General features: G+C 40.5%; 1 protein-coding gene across 1 annotated transcript in view; it reads left to right on the top strand.

Annotated features, from left to right (window-relative positions):
• The window catches only part of LOC126185121 (protein purity of essence), a 321,301-nt gene that overhangs the window by 268,313 nt on the left and 33,058 nt on the right, over positions 1-19,930 (top strand). Inside the window, 5 exon segments of the mRNA XM_049927939.1 lie at positions 14,440-14,655; positions 16,538-16,659; positions 16,661-16,820; positions 16,969-17,082; positions 17,183-17,317. Coding sequence (XP_049783896.1) covers positions 14,440-14,655; positions 16,538-16,659; positions 16,661-16,820; positions 16,969-17,082; positions 17,183-17,317 — 747 coding nt within the window.

The following is a 19,930-nucleotide window of genomic DNA, read 5'->3' as shown; positions in this document are numbered from 1 at the left end:
TTGACTGCGTTCATTACGGTATCATATTTTATTACTTAGATACATGTGTCATTTCCATTTGATACGTACCCATATTTTCCATAAAGGTACTACAAGCCAGCATCCAACATGCGCCTAATGATAGTGCTTAATTGACATTTTCCAAACTACCTCAGTGGTTACCTTTTTTGCTTAAAGTGGTACATGTATATTTTATGGCACATTTGTTTTCTCCATCTTCCATATCACTGTACAGGGTGGAGCAGAGGAAACACGTTTTGTAAATTACTAGTACTCAGCAGGAACTGGGGCTATTCGCCTTGAACAGCTTCAGGCAGAGAGCTCATACAACGCAGTTGCAGCTACTAAGGAGTGTAGAGCCTTGTGTGTTTGTTGTCGATCAGTTGGTGGGTATTTTTGAAACAATGGTTTTTTTTGGGGGGGGGGGGGCTGCAGTTACTCTGACATCAGATTGCTACATTGAAATGTTAAATAACTTCATGCATTCAGAACTGAAAAGGAATTGGATGAATATGAGATAAATAGATAAATGTGGTTCCAACAAGATGGTGACAGCTCTCACTGCCAGAGCATCTGTGTAAGTGATTCGACAAATGCTTCCTGGACATAACATTTCATGATTCGGTGATTTTTCTGTGACCTGAAAATTTTCCAGACATTGTTTTCCAAACCTAAGTAATGTATGTAAATTAAAAAATTTAATAGTACATTATTTTTAATGCAGTTTTTTTCTCTAAATGAAGCAGTAATTGTTATTCAGTAATGAAAAACAGGCATTTCCTCTGCTCCAACCTGTGTGTACAGCACTCAATTTGCTACATGGAGAAAGGGAGAAAAAATAAATAGAAGAAAGCTATTATGGCCTCTGGCATCATGTGACACAAGATTTAGTATACTTTTGTTGAGGAAATTTGCTGATTAGGACTCAAGTTGTTTTGTCAACTATTCATTAATATTCTCATTTCTATTTTTGTTTAGAAATTATAATTGCTACTTGCCAAATCTGGATTGTGGGAGGCCAAAGCATATCCATGAAGACTGAAGACTGTTGCCAAAATGCTTCAATGTATATAGCTATTTGCGAGCATGTATCACCATAATTGCTGCTTCACCTTATGTTCTTAGTAATTCAACAAAGGTCAAATGTACAATATTAAAACTTGATTTTAATATGGTTTGCATACAATCCATCACTAGCTCTCTGTCACAGGTCTAATAAAGACTAGAAATAAGTTTTATTGTTTGCTTTATCATTGGTTCTTCTGGCCACAGCAAGCACATCTACTTTTATTTGGTGGTTTCTTTTGAAACAACTGAAACCTGTGCTTCATAAGCTAAAATGATTATGAGCCATAACAAGTCAACTATCTGACACCATAACAAAAAAGTACTAGTCACACTCATTACAATGTGTAACCATCAATGGAGTGTTGGAGTGTTCTCCTGTCCACCAGTCACACCAGTTTCAAAACAAAGCATCACTATTGTAAAGCTTCTGACGCAGGTCTTAAGTCACTTGGCTCTGCTTATGACATAGCCTCCTTACACAAGTGTGCTCCAGTGCAAGGGCCCACCCATTTATGGTGTTTGTGACATAAACATTTTAGTGTGTCATATTTATAAGTGCATTTTATATTATGATGACAGTATATCTGTAAATGGAAGATGACGGGATATCTGTAAATTGAAGATGTGCTCTCTGTCTTGGGCAATGACAAGATGATTATAGTAATTTCTGACAATTTAGTGTATTATTTGGACTTGTGCCTAAATTTATAGCCTGTTCTGTGTAACATTAGGTCTGGCTCATGCTTTTTAAGTCTGGAGATCAGCCAGCCTCATTTTACGATTGCCATTTTTCATTGTTCTATTTCTCGTCATAACAAAAATTTCAGAGCTAGTTCATAAAGAGCTATTGGTGGGTTCATTGATAAATTTTTTAGTTTTATCTCCTTTTAAGCAACACTTGTCTCATGATAGTGATGTATGGACACTGAAAACCTAGCTGTCATGTACCCACTCAAACATATCATCCTCATCATAAACGTCTGCACGACTACTCTGCATTTCACACTCAAGTGCTTGTCAAAGGTTTCATCGAACTACTTTGACCATTTCTCTCCTGTTCCATCCCCAGATAGCATGTGTGAAAAATGTACACGAAAATATTTCTGTGCGATCTCTCATTGCTGTCATTTTATTACAGTGACCATTTCTTATTGTGGTGGTGGTCATTAACAAAATATTTTCGCATTTGGAAGAGAAAATTGGTGATTGAAATTTTGTGTAAAGGTCTCACCACAACTAAAAACACCTTTGTTTTAATGAATGCCAACGCAGCTCCCATATTGTATCAGTGATGCTCTTTCCCCTATTTCATGGTAATATAAGACAAGCTGCCCTTCTTCGAACTTTTGATGATGTCCTCCATCAACCCTATCTGGTAAGGATACTACTCGATCCAACAATACTCAAGAGGAGGACAGGCAAATGTAGTGTAGGCAGTCTAGTAAATTTGTTCTGCCAGCAAATCAGAGTCTGTTGTTTGCTTTCCTCACAACATTTTCTGTGTGAAGGTTCTAATTTAAGTAGTTCCTAATTGTAATCCAAAGGTATTTAGTTGAATTGACAACCTTTAAATTTGTGTTACTTATCGTGTAACTGAAATTTAATGTATTCCTGTTGTTGTTTGTAAGGAAGACCTCACTTTTTTATTTATTTATATATTTATTTATTTACTTATTTATTCTTATGAGTCAGTTGCCACTTTTCTCACTATACAGATATCTTGGCTAAATCATTTTGTAATAGGTTTTGATCTTTGCCATATGGTAAATGGTAGCATGATCAGTCTCCTAAATCATTTATATAGATTAAAAACAGCAGAGGGCCTATAATACTTCTCTGGGGACCTGAGATATCACTTCTGTTTCACTCAATGCCGTCTCTTCAGTAACTACGATCCATGACCTTACTGGAAATATGAAATCAGTTTGACATCACCTGTCAGGAGCACTCATTATGTCATGTAAATAATGGACCAGTTGTGTTATACTCAAGTTTCACTGTCACCATAGTGTATGCTGTTTTGTCACAAGTCACTGTAATGGAAACAAGACACAAATTTGAACTTACCCCAAGAACTGTATTCCATGCCTTGTCCAAATTAAATTATTACCTAATCCAACTCTGTAGCTTCCTTGAAGACAGAATCCCAAAAGGAAGAGGTAGATGTTGAGATCTCCTCATCAATGTAGTTCATGGAATGCCCTATATCACTACAATGTTTGCCACGGCTGACTTGTCTGGCTGCGATAAGTGTGTGTATCTTTGATGTTCCACACATCTCTCATGAACAGAGTGTGTTGTTTGACCTACGTTGTTTGACAACAATTTCCATAAGGAAAGCAATAAATTGTCCTTTACAGAGCCAAGTAAAGCTGCAATCTTAGTCACCTTAATGCAGTGTTTCTCGAGAATATGGCCTGTCTTCAAGGAAAGACCGGTGGTGGAGTGTTCGTCGCTGTTAGTAGTAGTTTATCCTGTAGTGAAGTAGAAGTGGATAGTTCCTGTGAATTATTATGGGTGGAGGTTTCACTCAACAACCGAGCTAGGTTAATAATTGGCTCCTTTTAGCGACCTCCCGACTCAGCAGCATTAGTGGCAGAACAACTGAGAGAAAATTTGGAATACATTTCACATAAACTTTCTCAGCATGTTATAGTCTTAGGTGGAGATTTCAATTTACCAGATATAGAATGGGACACTCAGATGTTTAGGACGGGTGGTAGGGACAGAGCATCGAGTGACATTATACTGAGTGCACTATCCGAAAATTACCTCGAGCAATTAAACAGAAAACCGACTCTTGGAGATAACATCTTGGACCTACTGATAACAAACAGACCCGAACTTTTCGACTCTGTATGTGCAGAACAGGGAATCAGTGATCATAAGGCCATTGCAGCATCCCTGAATATGTAAGTTAATAGGAATATAAAAAAAGGGAGGAAGGTTTATCTGTTTAGCAAGAGTAATAGAAGGCAGATTTCAGACTACCTAACAGATCAAAACGAAAATTTCTGTTCTGACACTGACAATGTTGAATGTTTATGGAAAAAGTTCAAGGCAATCGTAAAATGCGTTTTAGACAGGTACGTGCCGAGTAAAACTGTGAGGGACGGGAAAAACCCACCGTGGTACAACAACAAAGTTAGGCAACTACTGCGAAAGCAAAGAGAGCTTCACTGCAAGTTTAAACGCAGCCAAAACCTCTCAGACAAACAGAAGCTAAACGATGTCAAAGTTAGCGTAAGGAGGGCTATGTGTGAAGCGTTCAGTGAATTAGAAAGTAAAATTCTATGTACTGACTTGACAGAAAATCCTAGGAAGTTCTGGTCTTACGTTAAATCAGTAAGTGGCTCGAAACAGCATATCCAGACACTCCGGGATGATGAAGGCATTGAAACAGAGGATGACACGCGTAAAGCTGAAATACTAAACACCTTTTTCCAAAGCTGTTTCACAGAGGAGGACCGCACTGCAGTTCCTTCTCTAAATCCTCGCACAAACGAAAAAATGGCTGACATCGAAATAAGTGTCCAAGGAATAGAAAAGCAACTGGAATCACTCAACAGAGGAAATTCCACTGGACCTGACGGATACCAATTCGATTCTACACAGAGTATGCGAAAGAACTTGCCCCCCTTCTAACAGCCGTGTACCGCAAGTCTCTAGAGGAACGGAAGGTTCCAAATGATTGGAAAAGAACACAGGTAGTCCCAGTCTTCAGGAAGAGTCGTCGAGCAGATGCGCAAAACTATAGACCTATATCTCTGACGTCGATCTGTTGTAGAATTTTAGAACATGTTTTTTGCTCGAGTATCATGTTGTTTTTGGAAACCCAGAATCTACTATGTAGGAATCAACATGGATTCCGGAAACAGCGATCGTGTGAGACCCAACTCGCTTTATTTGTTCATGAGACCCAGAAAATATTAGATACAGGCTCCCAGGTAGATGCTATTTTTCTTGACTTCCGGAAGGCGTTCGATACAGTTCCGCACTGTCGCCTGATAAACAAAGTAAGAGCCTACGGAATATCAGACCAGCTGTGTGGCTGGATTGAAGAGTTTTTAGCAAACAGAACACAGCATGTTGTTATCAATGGAGAGACGTCTACAGACATTAAAGTAACCTCTGGCGTGCCACAGGGGAGTGTTATGGGACCATTGCTTTTCACAATATATATAAATAACCTAGTAGATAGTGTCGGAAGTTCCATGCGGCTTTTCACGGATGATGCTGTAATATACAGAGAAGTTGCAGCATTAGAAAATTGTAGCGAAATGCAGGAAGATCTGCAGCGGATAGGCACTTGGTGCAGGGAGTGGCAACTGACCCTTAACATAGACAAATGTAATGTATTGCAAATACATAGAAAGAAGGATCCTTTATTGTATGATTATATGATAGCGGAACACACACTGGTAGCAGTTACATCTGTAAAATATCTGGGAGTATGCGTGCGGAACGATTTGAAGTGGAATGATCATATAAAATTAATTGTTGGTAAGGCGGGTACCAGGTTGAGATTCATTGGGAGAGTCCTTAGAAAATGTAGTCCATCAACAAAGGAGGTGGCTTACAAAACACTCGTTCGACCTATGCTTGAGTATTGCTCATCAGTGTGGGATCCGTACCAGATCGGGTTGACGGAGGAGATAGAGAAGATCCAAAGAAGAGCGGCGCATTTCGTCACAGGGTTATTTGGTGACCGTGATAGCGTTACGGAGATGTTTAGCAAACTCAAGTGGCAGACTCTGCAAGAGAGGCGCTCTGCATCGCGGTGTAGCTTGCTCGCCAGGTTTCGAGAGGGTGCGTTTCTGGATGAGGTATCGAATATATTGCTTCCCCCTACTTATACCTCCCGAGAAGATCACGAATGTAAAATTAGAGAGATTAGAGCGCGCATTGAGGCTTTCAGACAGTCGTTTTTCCCGCGAACCATACGCGACTGGAACAGGAAAGGGAGGTAATGACAGTGGCACGTAAAGTGCCCTCCGCCACACACCGTTGGGTGGCTTGCGGAGTATAAATGTAGATGTAGATGTAGAAAGAGAGCCCACATAGGGCAAAAACCCACTTGACCTGAAGGAATTACCATCTTCTTCCCCCATCACATACCTGCATTCTAGGTTTTGCATTGAATGCTTTACGAATTTGCTGCAGAGAAAATGCATTTGCTTTAAAAATGCTCTTTAGATATGTGAGCTCTTCTTGCAAATTATCTTTATTGGATATACAGTGCACCCTGTGCACTAAGGTCTTAAGGACACCTGTAGTCTGTGAAGGGTGATGGCAGCTTACTGGCATGTACGAGGGCATTTCGAAAAGTAAAGATACGGTGGCTCGCAGTCCTTAAATTGAACATTTATTTAGAAAACGTCAGTTACATCTTATTAACTGGATTATCTGTTATTTTTTGACATAATCACCCCCGTTATCCAAACATTTGTTAAGTTGGTGCACAAGCTTTTGTATCCCACAGTCATAGAAGTTTGCCGCCTGTTGTCGGAACCACATTTCAACTTCATCTTTGATCTCTTCATTGTCGTGGAATGATTTTCCACCAAGATGTGACTTCAGGTAATGGAAGACATGGAAGTCGTTGGGCGCAAGGTCCGGGCTGTATGACGGATGGTCCAATATGTCCCATTTGAATTGTTTGAGTAGTGCTTTGGTTATGAGCGCTGTGTGAGGCCGAGCGTTGTCATGAAGCAAGCAGACTCCACTTGTCAGCATTCCCCTGCGTTGCAAAGTCTGGCAATATGCAGCAGCATTAATTGTCGTTCCAGGAGGCATAAATTCCAACAGAAGAATGCCTTGTCTGTCCCAAAAAACAGAAGCCATGATTTTCTTCGCTGAAATCGACGTTTTGCATTTCTTGGCTTTTGGTGAATTCGAATGGCGCTACTGCATTGATTGTTGCTTGAATTCAGGTGTATGGTGATAAACCCACGTCTTGTCACCTGTCACAATGTGATTAAGGAACTCATCACGTGCTTCAGCATAGCATGTGAGAAAGTCGAGTGCAAAGCCCTTCCTTTTCTTTTTGTGTTCTTCTGTTAACAGTTTTGGAACCCAGCGCGCACAAAATTTCCTGTGCCTAACTTGACAGTCACAATGACATAAAGAGTTGTCATTGACACGTTCGGTATGATCTGATGCAATTCTTTCAATGTGAGACGGCTATTCGCACGAATTGCTTCCTCCGTTCTCCGAAGAAGGGCATCAGAGATCACAGATGACCGACCTGTTCTTTGTTCGTCATGGACATCAGTCCTACCTTCAGAGAAATGATGACACCATTTTGTTACTTTTTGTCAATTCATAATGTTCTCATAAACAGAAACAATTTCTTTGTGAATATCTGCTGGTTGCTGACCTTTTGCATGAAGAAAATGTATGACAGAGCGCACTTCGCATTTGGCGGGATTCTGAATCGGCGCAGCCATTTTAAACACGACCTACTCCAACCAGAAGCAACGTTCAACTGCCGAACAACCGCAAGGAGAAATCTAACGGTTCAAGGTTAACACCAGTGTTGCCAACTTGCTCACCAAAACTCTTCTGTTCCTCTGGCGTACGGTGTATCTTTACTTTCCAAAATACCCTCGTAGATATAGATGTGTGTGTGTGTGTGTGTGTGTGTGTGTGTGTGTGTGTGTGTGTGTGTGTGTGTGTGTGTGTGTGTAGGTTTATGATACATGGCATGTCCTAATGTGCCGTCAACTTTACAGTGAACAACAACATCCAAAAAGGGGAGGCAGCAATCTTTTTCTATTTCCATAGTAAATTTGATACTAACATGTATAGAATTCAGATGCTCAAGAAATTGATGTAATTCATCCATCCCATGCAGCTGTACCACAAATGTGTCGTCCATGTACTTCCAGAAGACAGTTGGTTTAAAACTTGCTGAGTCCAGTGCTTTGTCCTTGAAGTCTCCCATGCATAAATTAGCTACCAGAAGGGAGATGAGGTGTCCCATAGCAACTCCATCAATCTGCTCATAAAATTCACCATTAAACTGAAGATAACATGACAAAAGCAAATGTTCAAATAAGACCATGATCTTATCAAAATGTTGGCTGATAAGAGACAGAGTCCTTTAAAGGTACCTTGGTATATAGTACCACATCAAAACAAACGAGCACATCCGTACTATTTAGCCTGACGCTGCTGAGTCACTGAATAAAATCCATAGAATTACGAACGTGGTGACTAAATTTTCCTACCAATCATTTTAATAAGGAAGCTAAATATTTGGCAGAAAATTATATTGGTGAGCCAGTAGTGCTCGTTACATGCCTCATTAACAGATCCTCTAGAAACTCATCCTGATCCATCTTGTGAACTTTAGCAAGCCCATAAAATCTCTGTGGTACTGTACCTCGCACTTTTAAACTTCTTATGACTTCCTTTGGTAGTGATGAGACTTTCAGCAAGGCAGCAGTCACCTTGTTGTTGATCTTCTGGTATGCACCCGAACTAGGTAAACCACCTATCTTGGACAAATACTCAACAATAGCACACTTTTCTGCAGGAAATTGTAAAAGTCTAGATTGGAACTAGTGGCATAGTTCATGTTTTATGCAACAATGTTGTTGATGCTTATGATGAGGTGTAACAGGAACGATAGGGAGGGTGTCAGCTGCTGGTTCTACACAGCCGATGAGAGAGTGGCGGGCAGACAATATGTTTGGAAGCAACAGACATTGTAACATTCTCACATCAGTAACAGAAGCAAAATCCACTATTTATTCAGAGAGAAAAAAAAGCTACTTTCTCAAGTCCCACTGTAACCAAAACCTCAGAAATTAACATATTTTGAAGAAACAGCTAAATATTTGTGACAACAAAGATCTACCCTAGTTCAATAGAAGTCTTTAATTTTTATTAGTAGAAATATGTTTAAAAAGTACACATTTACCTAGGAGCTTTTTAAAAAAAAAAAAAAGTGGGTCGTCTTATGCTTGGGTAAATATAAATACGGTAAGTGTTTGGATTTTTCCATGCACTGTTAGAGAACGGTACGGTAGAGAAATGATCTGAAGATGTTTCATTGAAGTCTCTGCCAAGCACTTAAGTGTGAATTGCAGATTAGTAATGTAGATGTCTATTTATTTTTGTTCTTACCATGTACAAACATTATAACATGCTTATCGTAATACACTGAGGCGACAAGAAGTCATGGGATACCTCCTAATTTCATGTCTTACCTCCTTTTGCCCAGCATAGTACAGCAACTCAACATGGCATGGACTCGACAAAATGTTCGATGTCCCATGCACAAAAATTGAGCCATACTGTCTCTATAGCCATCCATAATTGCAAAAGTATTGCCAGTGCAGGATTTTGTGTACAAACTAGCCTCTCGATTACGTCCCATAAATGTTCGATGGGATTCACATTGGCAATCTGGGTGGCCAAATCATCTGCTTGAACTGACCAGAATATTCTTCAGGCAAGTCACAGACAGTTGGGCCTGGTGACATCATCGTTGTTTGGGAACATGAAGTCCATGAATGACTACAAATGGTCTCCAAGTAGCCAAACATAAGCATTTGCAATCAATGATCACTTCAGTTGGACCAGAGGACCAAGTCAATTCCACTTAACACAGCCCACACGATTATGGAGCCACCACCAGCTTGCACAGTGCTGTGTTGGCAACTTGGGTCCCTGGCTTTGTGGGGTCTGCACAACACTCGAACCCTACCATCGATTCTTTCCAACTTAAATCAGAACTCATCTGAGTAGGCTACGGTTTCCCAGTCATCTAGGGTCCAACTAATACTGTCACAAATCCAGAAGAGATGCCGCAGGCAATTTCATACTGTTAACAAAGCACTCGCGTCCATTGTCTACTGCCAAAGCCCATTAAGGCCATATTTTGCCACACAGTCCTAACAGATGCATTATTTATACATCCCACATTGATTTCTGTAGTTACTCACACAGTGTTGCGTGTCTGATAGCACTGACAACTCTAAACAAACGACACTGCTCTTCATCATTGGGTGAAGCCTGTCAGCCATTGCTTTGTCTGTGGTGAGAGGTAATGCCTGAAATGTGGTGTTCTTGGCACACTCTTGACACAGTGGATCTCAGAATATTGAACTCACTAACAATTACTGAAATGGAATATTCCATGCTTCTAGCTCCAACAACTATTCAGTGTTCAGAGTACTAAATCCCAGCATGTGGCCATAATCACGCTGGAAGCCTTCTCAGATGAATCACCTGAATACAGATGACAGCTCAGCCAATGCAATGTCCTTTTCTATCTTGTGTATGCTGTATTACTGCCGTTTGTATATGCACATCTCTCTATCCAACTACTTTTCCGATGCGTATTATACATATAATGCAAAATATGTAGAATGCGTGGTTAGATGCAAGATAGGGCTTGATGGCTCTATGGCTCTAATCTTGCCAAGTTAAGTAAATTACTTTCTTCCTCCCTGCCATGTAAAGGACTCTTCAGATCGGAAAGCTATCATTGTTGCCACTGTGTGTGTGTGTGTGGGGGGGGGGGGGGGGGGGAGAGAGAGAGAGAGAGAGAGAGAGAGAGAGAGAGAGAGAGAGAGAGAGAATATGCCCACAAGTTTTCAGTTTGGCTGTGTTATGCCTCACATAGAGTGCTGTACAGTCATTGCATCATAGCTGATATGTAACCTGGCTGCTTTCACACATGGCTCTTCCTTTTTTGGGTGGGAAATGCCTGTGATTGGACTGTGATGGGAATTGGTGGATGGATTTATGGGACAGGTCTTGCATCTGTGCTGACCACAGGCAATTGACCCAAGAGGCACAGGTTTAAGAGCAGGAATAGGTACAGACAAGGACATTTTCTAGGTTGTGTGCATGGCAGAACACTACTCAAGGGGTGTGGGTATGATTTGGATAGGATATCTCTCACCTCAGGGCACGAAGAGAGATAGTCAAAGTCCTGGTGGAAGGTGTGGTTGAGGCTTTCAAGGCCAGGGTGATACTGAGTGATCAGAGGAGTGCTGGCCGGTGGCTGTTTAACAGAGGAAGAGATGGCACAGGAGATGTGTTTATGGATGTGCTGGACGGGATATTGTCCATCAAAAAAAGGCTCCGATAAGGTTATCGGTATATTTCGACAACTCCTGCTCTCCACTGCAGATGTGGTGTGTGTACAGGTGAGAAAGCTGTGAGGAAGAAACTTTTTGACGTGGAATGGGTGACAGCTGTTGACGGAGGCACTGTTAGTGGTTGGTGCACTTCATATGAATTATATACTTATGGAGCCATCTGAGGGGTGGAGATTAGTATCTACAAAGGTGGCTCACTTAGTTGAGAAAGACCAGGTGAAGCAAATTTGGGATTAGGTGATGAGATTTTATGGAGGAAAGTGCAAAGGCTGTTCTTGCTGTGACTCTAAATCAAGAAAATGTCATCAGTGAATCTGAACCAGAGAAAGGGTTTTAGGTGTTGATTGGATGGGAAGGATGGCCTGTAAATAAGCAGGTATGGGATGGTAACATGCAAGTACGTATAGGAGTACCACAGATTTGTTTATACATTTGGCCTTTGGAAATGAAATAATTGTGGGTCAGTATGTGGTTGCTTGAAGGATTAGGAAAGAGGTGGTGTGTTTGGTATCGGAAGGGCATTGGAGAAGGTAGTGTTCCATGGCGGCAGGGCCATAGGCATGGTGGATTTTAGTGTACAAGGACGTTGCATCAACCGTGACCAACAAGAAATCTGAGGCTGTGAAGGAAGTGGGCAGTGTCTGGGAGGTAGGATGGGAGGTTAGGGATGATAGTTTGAGCAGTAGGCAGAGGTTCCTTCTGTGGGAGAATTGTAACCAGCCACAGTGGGATGACTGTTAGAGAGACCTGTGGGTTTGGGTTTGTAAAGTTCAGGGAGTAGGTAAAAGATGTGAGGATAGGGATTGCTGGTGTGAGGAAGAAGATGGATTTCAGGTGTCAGGTTTTTGGATGGACCTAAGGCCTTGAGGAGCAGTTAGAGGTCATGTTGCACTTTTGGATTGGGATCATTCTCGCAGGGTTTGTATGCATAGGTGTTGCAAAGTTGGTGGAGACCCTCAGCCACATAGCCACTACAATTCATGACCACGATGGTGAAGCCTTTGCCTGTGGGAAGGATGATACCTCTTTCCCACTAAACCCTCCTTACTTCCTTCCCTAGCCCCTCCCCACTGCCATCAGCAGAGGAAACTGCTTTCAAAAATTGCTCATCAATAATCAGTCTCTCCATTGCCATGTGTGCATGTCAGCGTGTGTAACTAAAAAAAAAAAGAGCTGAAAACTTGGAGTAGAAAGTTGGTGATTGAAATTTCATGAGAAGAATATTGTTGGTTTTTGTTTTTGTTGGACAGCTCATGCCCTTATGATTTCTTCAGAGTCTGAGTGAAACTCCTCTACATTCCCTACATATTTTGCATTTATTTGTTTCACTCTTACCTACCTACAAAGCGGTCTGCAAAAAATAAAAATTGTGATTAACCTTGATATCCCATTCCTTTTTCTTGGTCCTCTGAGTACCGTATTTACTCGAATCTAAGCCGCACCTGAAAAATGAGACTCAAAATCAAGGGAAAAAAAAATTTACCGAATCTAAACCGCACCTGAAAATTGAGACTCAAAATTCAAGGGAAGAGAAAAGTTTAAGGCCGCACCTCCAAATCGAAACAAAGCTGAACTATGAGACACAATTTAGGTCAAATGAATGATGATACAGCTACAGTAGTTTGGTTCGAGTCATAAGCTTAGCAGTTAAGCTTTACCAGGTAGCCATTGCTATGCGTCAGGCGCTCCGTCCGTATTTATACGGGTTCCCTTCCTTTTTCACATGCTTCGTCTGGTTTGAATTGATTGCTCATTTTTCTTTGATCTGATAAGTGCCGTTCTCTTTGTTATGGGTGTTTACGTCACTCTAGCTGAAAATGCATTATTGTACTGTGCCATGCATTGTTTGTCGCATTCTGATGTGTGTTTACGATCTGTCGCCGCTCGCGGCATGGCTTGCGTTTGTGCGCCCTATCGCTGCTTACAATTAAAAAAAGAGAGGAATTGTCTCATTAGTGAAACAATGGTGAGAGACTGCTATTTGTTGTTACTTATACTGCTGCTTTCTTTGATAATGATCAACAAGAACCAAATAATAGACTGCGTATGATAGATGTTCTGAACGAGAGTTTAGCTAAAAAAATTTCTCCGTTTGAAAATCTTTGCAGACGCCTCTCTTGTACATTACATTCTGCACAGAAATTAGTGTCATCTTAGATTTAAAAATCTAGTCAATTGCCGTGCTTCATTTCTGACTGTATCACTATTAGGCATAAGAATAATAAGAATATAAACATGACATGGTATGTATAGTCTTCCGCGTTTGCTGTTGTCTCACACTAGTTTCGTAGTTTATTAGGCAGACAGGATTTAAATGAGATAGCAGCAAACACGAAAAATACAAGGCAAAATGTTTATATGTGTATTGTTCTTATGGTGAAGAGAATACTGCATGTGATTCACAATTCATAAAAGTTCCTATTAGCAACCATCTCTTCTCACAGGGAGCAAAAAAATTCAGAACGTGGAGTTGGCCATATTGATAAACATCCCAAACAGTCTTGCCAGTCGGATTTTTGTAGTACATTGAAATGCTGCTACATTTGAAGATGAACAATACATAATTTGTATTTACTTTGTTGGATAATGTATGAAAATGCAGTGGTCGAAACTCGGGGCGGAGAAAAAAGCTCGTCTTCCACTTTTTTTAAATTTTTTTACTGACGCAGAAGTTTTGGCACCAGTATTTATCTTTATGCCTGCAAAGCATGCCTGTGTAGCGCTACATATTTTCGACGGCAGAAGTTAGTTGTGGCGGCACCTACCAACATTTTTCATAACTTCCGCTTACTTTACACTCGATTCTAAGCCGCAGGCAGGTTTTGGAAAACAAAAACCGGAAAAAAAAGTGCAGCTTAGATTCGAGTAAATATGGTATGTGGCTGCAATGGCATGATGTAATTAGTAAATAAACAAGCTTGATGAATGACACTTGTAGCAGTGAGCAAAACATTATAGACACTATGCCGAAATGACTTTGGCCGTGCATCCAGACAAAATTTCATATTGGAATTTACAACAGCTACAGAAGCCTCCATGCATGTCCACCTTTACGTGTGTTACAGGATTGCATCTGTTAAGAGTAAATCATAATGCATTAGTAGTAATTTAGCATTTACAAAAGGTTTGTATTTGTGTATTATCAGGTCTTCAGTCTGAAAGAGCAGACAGGATTTCCATATTGTTGTGTATATTTACAGTTTATTGTTGAGACAATTATTTGTTCTGTGACTTATCAAAATTTTACTTTCAGATTATGCTTGACCGGTTTGCTGCTATTAAAGAGACAACAAAGTCAAAACCATTGCTTCAAGTACTATTGAAATTATTTAAGCTCTGCCTTAAGGTACAACGTAATCAGGAGTTGCTGATCGATCCTGAATTAGGAACTGTTCCTGTTCTTCTCAGAATAGTCCACTTGTGCTTGGTAAATAAATGTGAGAAAACCATCACAGAACAGCTATTACAGGTGAGGATATTTTTACTGCAAGAGCAGTGTACATTCAAATCTTAATAATATTTTGAGAATGAATATAATCTTGTGTCTGATATTACCAGCAAGGAATTTCTCCAGTAGAATATTTTATAAATTAATTCACATTTTCTGTTACACAATAATTTGATCATTGTAAACAAGTAAAAGGATTGTTAACACTGTTTGAGGAGATGGAATGCATATTTTTAAGTTTGTTCTTGCCATCCAGGTACGATATACAATACCCAAGAATAGTAGAAATTTATGCTAGAAAATTACTAGTTGTAGAAGAGGGAAATCATAGTTCTCAATAAAGTAAATCAGTGAGTTACTAATACACACTCCAAACAAAACAGAAAAATTTCTGTTATGTAATGTGTTTGTCAGAAACTGGTTCAGAATTGACTAATGTAAACACAGTATACCTATTGTGAAATTATTAGCCAACCAGTTTTCAAAATTGTCAACAGTAATATTTTGGGAAAAGTATGACTAAATGAAAAGGATTCAGGTGAATCTTAACCAGTTTTCTACTGTATTATAAACATTAAGATAGTACTTTTTGACATTTCACAGTGGTGACAAATTCAGTGTCACAAGAACTGAAACTGTTGTCTGGCACTTTATGATGCATAGGATAGCATCACTTCATAGATGCATGTGACAAAAATTGTGTACATTGTTGTGTATCCCAGGAATGTGGGTCCATCATGTGTCGTCATAATATGCTACACAAATTGACAACAAAGGTGTTCGTAATGTCTTCTCAAAATAAAAGTTCAGTACACGTCTTGTTCCATTACTTCATTTTGCCATTTCAAAAATCTGCTTACAATAAGGGCGTGCTTCCTCTGTCCCCTATGGGTGCTGTTAACGCTCAAAAATTTCTTGTCCTGGGGCCATATGCCATTGGTCTCAGTGCTGCAGCATTCAAATCACAAGTATGCATGTTCCTTTTTCAATCTGGTGGAAACATAAATTACACTGTGTTTGAAGATTTGCTAATATACAGACACAGAGACAGACAGACAGACGTGTCTCCTTCATTAGTGCTAAATGTTTTGTACAAATCTTTTGTTATTGATATATTCATGCTTGATGGGAAAAATCTTACGCCTGTATTGGAAACAGGTCATTAAACTGAAAGACCTGTTCCTTTCTGTGCTTTAAGTGCTTACATTTTGCTCAACTTTAAGAACAAGCACACTAATTACTTGCTTTTGTTTTAACACCAAAAACATTATCCTGTCTGGAATACACAATTTTTCATGATAAAATGTCACACAAACAACCGGCTATTCATCAGTATACCCCAGCTCTGTTATTCTTGATTCCTTTGCCTGGTAAGGTGTTTTTAAATAGGATTCATTGTGGTTGAGTCCATAATGATAACATTTTAGAGACAAATCCATACAGTAAAATTCGGTGATGCCTTTATAATTCCCAGGATACTGGATTGTTAGAGCCCTTTCAACAGCCGCATGCTGTTGGTGATACTGTCCTTAACCAAGATGATTTTTTTCCTAACCAATTTTTGTGATTGCTAGGATCTTTCTTCTACATTTGTCCTTTGTGTGTTTGATCATTATGATATGGAAAAACAAAACAGACGTGTGACGTGGCAAGAATAATGACTGGTAGAACACTTTTGAATCCTTATTTGCAAAAATCTGTCAGCTAATTGTAGAAAGTAAGGTTGTAGGTGCATTAGTTATACTGCTAGGACTACTTCAAACAGGACAGTAGTCATATCTAAAATATAACTGGGAAAAGTTTTATCATGAACTTAGCCAATGTTTTAGTTTTAAGGTTGTAGTTATTAATATTACATCTCGGTTCTGTGCATGTTGAGTTACTGACAAGTTAAATCTTTCAGATCACAGAAACCATACTGCTGAAGGCCACTTCACGACCTGTTGAAGACTTTCAGAGATTTTCTGCTTCTTTTGGAGGTACTTTACATGTAGAGGCACTGTTGCCTTTTACCATCAGTTCCTCCTGTGACAAGCAACCCACCATTGCTGTTGCATCTCACCCGGATTTTGGCAGCTCTTACATACTGCAATGAGGAGAGAATGGCTTTGTTGTGTAATCATTTCAAGTCTGTGATAGACTTCAATAAGTTTGATTCTGAGCATACACCAGATGATGAACAGAAGGTTAGTTTGTGGTCATCATCATCATCATCATCTTCTTCTTCTTCTTCTTCTTCTTCTTCTTCTGCTCGTTACCATTTATTGTTATTGTCTGAGAAACTGGTATTGTACAACAGCTCTTTGTGGCTACTATGATGATACTATGTTGCAGCTTGAACTTTTCTGTACACTAACGGATGGAATTGAACGAAATGACATTGGAAACACATTGAAGGATTACATTATAAGCCTTGGTATTGTACAGAAAGCATTGGACTATATAATGGTAAGTTGTTCATTGCTGTTATGATTATGGTTTGACTGAATTAGTACAGTAACTGTAAAAAAGATTATTTTAAAAAATTGCATTTTATTATGTGCTTCAGGTTCGTGCACCTACAGATAAGCCAATATTGGTACGTAGCGACTGTGAGCTGTGGAAGGATTTTATTTCGAAACCTTCACTTAAATACATTCTAAGATTCCTGACAGGACTTGCAGGAAATCACCCTGCAACACAGGTGAGTTGCGCAGTTAATTATAAAGTCAAAGTATTCTAAATTAATCTAGTACATTAAATATTGGCTCCTGCTTACAAGGGAACATCCCCATCGCACCCCCCTCAGATTTAGTTATAAGTTGGCACAGTGGATAGGCCTTGAAAAACTGAACACAGATCGATCGAGAAAACAGGAAGAAGTTGTGTGGAACTATGAAAAAATAAGCAAAATATACAAACTGGGTCGTCCATGCGTAAGATAGGCAATATTAAGGGCAATGTGAGGCAAGAAGCTCCGTGGTTAGCGTGAACAGCTGCGGAACGAGAGGTCCTTGGTTCAAATCTTCCCTCGACCGAAAATTTTAACTTTTTATTTTCAGTTTATGTGAAAAACTCTTATGTTTTCATCACTTTCTTGGAGTGATTATTACATCCACAAGAAAACCTAAATCGGGCAAGGTAGAAGAAACTTTTCACCCATTCGCCAGGTGTACTAGTTAGGTGGGTCGACAACATATTCCTGTCATGTGACGCACATGCTGTCACCAGTGTCGTATACAAAATATCAGACGTGTTTTCCTGTGGAGGAATCGGTTGACCTATGACCTTGCGATCAAATGTTTTCGGTTCCCATTGGAGAGGCACGTCCTTTCGTCAACTAATCACACGGTTTTGCGGTGCGGTCGCAAAACACAGACACTAAACTTATTGCAGTGAACAGAGACGTTAATGAACGAACGGACAGATCATAACTTTGCGAAAATAAAGAAAGCAAAATTTTCAGTGGAGGGCAGATTTGAACCAAGGACCTCTCGTTCCGCAGCTGTTCACGCTAACCATGGGACCACGGAGCTTCTCGCCCCGCATTGCCCTTAATATTGCCTATCTTACGCATGGACGACCCAGTTTGTATATTTTGCTTATTTTTTCATAGTTCCACACAACTTCTTCCTGTTTTCTCGATTGATCTGTGTTCAGTTTTTGAAGGCCTATCCATTGTGCCAACTTATAACTAAATCTGAGGGGGGTGCGATGGGGATGTCCCCTTGTTAGAGAATCCGCTTGTTAAGTAACTGGAATCTAGTGTGTCGATCAACATAACTGTTGTTCCAAAAACCCATTTAATGTTTCATGAATCTGAATAGGTAATTTTTTCCAGTTTGTGCCACCAGTACTCACGTTGCAAACAGAAAAATGCAAATTAAATATTCATAAGTCTTAAATTTTTCTATCCTTGGTATTAAAGTGTTGAAAGTTAAAAGATTAAATTTAGAGGTTGTAAATACAAACAAATATATGTGTATGAAATATCACAATTGAAAATAAAAGTTACATAAGATGTAATGATCACATGTACTGTGGGGAAAAAAGTGGTGAAGATAGCAGAATGTGGGGGAAGAAAAATTATTACCAAGAAGATTTCTTGAAACTATGATCTGTATGTACTCATCCTCCAACAGTGTATGGAACAAAAAGTGAAATTCACTTAAGAATATGGATAAAATTAGGAAGACTGGCCAGTACTAACATTTAGCATGCACAGCCACCTGCACCGCCAATACACACACCTCAAGCAGAAATCGGGACTCTTAGCTTTTGCAGCAATACATTTCTTCTTAATGAAGAAGATCTGTGTGTCTGTATGTAGAATGCGCTGAGGGCTGTACATAGAGCATTTAGCATTGATTGTATATTAGTCTATTAGTCTCCGCTCCCTCTTCCCCAACCCCTCCGCTCCCTCTTCCCCAACCCCTCCGCTCCCTCTTCCCCAACCCCTCCGCTCCCTCTTCCCCAACCCCTCCGCTCCCTCTTCCCCAACCCCTCCGCTCCCTCTTCCCCAACCCCTCCGCTCCCTCTTCCCCAACCCCTCCGCTCCCTCTTCCCCAACCCCTCCGCTCCCTCTTCCCCAACCCCTCCGCTCCCTCTTCCCCAACCCCTCCGCTCCCTCTTCACCAACCCCTCCGCTCCCTCTTCACCAACCCCTCCGCTCCCTCTTCACCAACCCCTCCGCTCCCTCGTCACCAACCCCTCCACTCCCTCTTCGTTGGACTGCCCGCTTTTAACTCTGCTCAGGCAGATTTTTGCGCTGCCTGATACGCTTCCTGCACTTTTATCAGATGACGTTGCAATTGCAGATTTAGTTTTATTCGTGCAGGGGGTTTTTATCGCTTGATCTAAGTGTTTGTCCTGTTTTTGTATTTAGTCTGGCCTTTGGCCTACGATTTTAGACTGGGGTTTTTAGTGCGTTTCTTGGTGGTTGGCTTTTCCTTTTTTGTTTCTGTGGTCAGCCAACTGCTGCCACACTTGGTGAGATTTTAATTTCTTTTTTATGGTCTCTGTCCATGTCTTTCTTTACCTGTGTCATCTCTTGTCATCTCCATTGTTTGTTTTTATTCTTTGTAGGTGTCTCAAGTTCGTGTCCCCCCCCCCTCTCTGCCCCCCCCCCCCGCCTCCTCGTCCTCCTATCTCCCTCCGCCTCCTCCTCCAATCTCCCTTCTCTCTCCCTCCGCCCCCTCCTCCTATCTCCCTTCTCTCTCCCTCTGCCCCCTCTTTTGTCCTTTCTGGCCCCTTTTTCCCCCCTTCCTCCCAGTCTTCCCCTTCCCCTCCACCTCCCCTTTCCCTATTCTGCCCTGTT

The sequence above is a fragment of the Schistocerca cancellata genome, chromosome 4 (genome assembly GCF_023864275.1).
Source record: "Schistocerca cancellata isolate TAMUIC-IGC-003103 chromosome 4, iqSchCanc2.1, whole genome shotgun sequence".
In the NCBI taxonomy this organism is placed as follows: Eukaryota; Metazoa; Arthropoda; class Insecta; order Orthoptera; family Acrididae; genus Schistocerca; species Schistocerca cancellata.
Note: the sequence above shows the minus strand (reverse complement) of the source record. Positions and strands in the feature narration are given on the sequence as shown.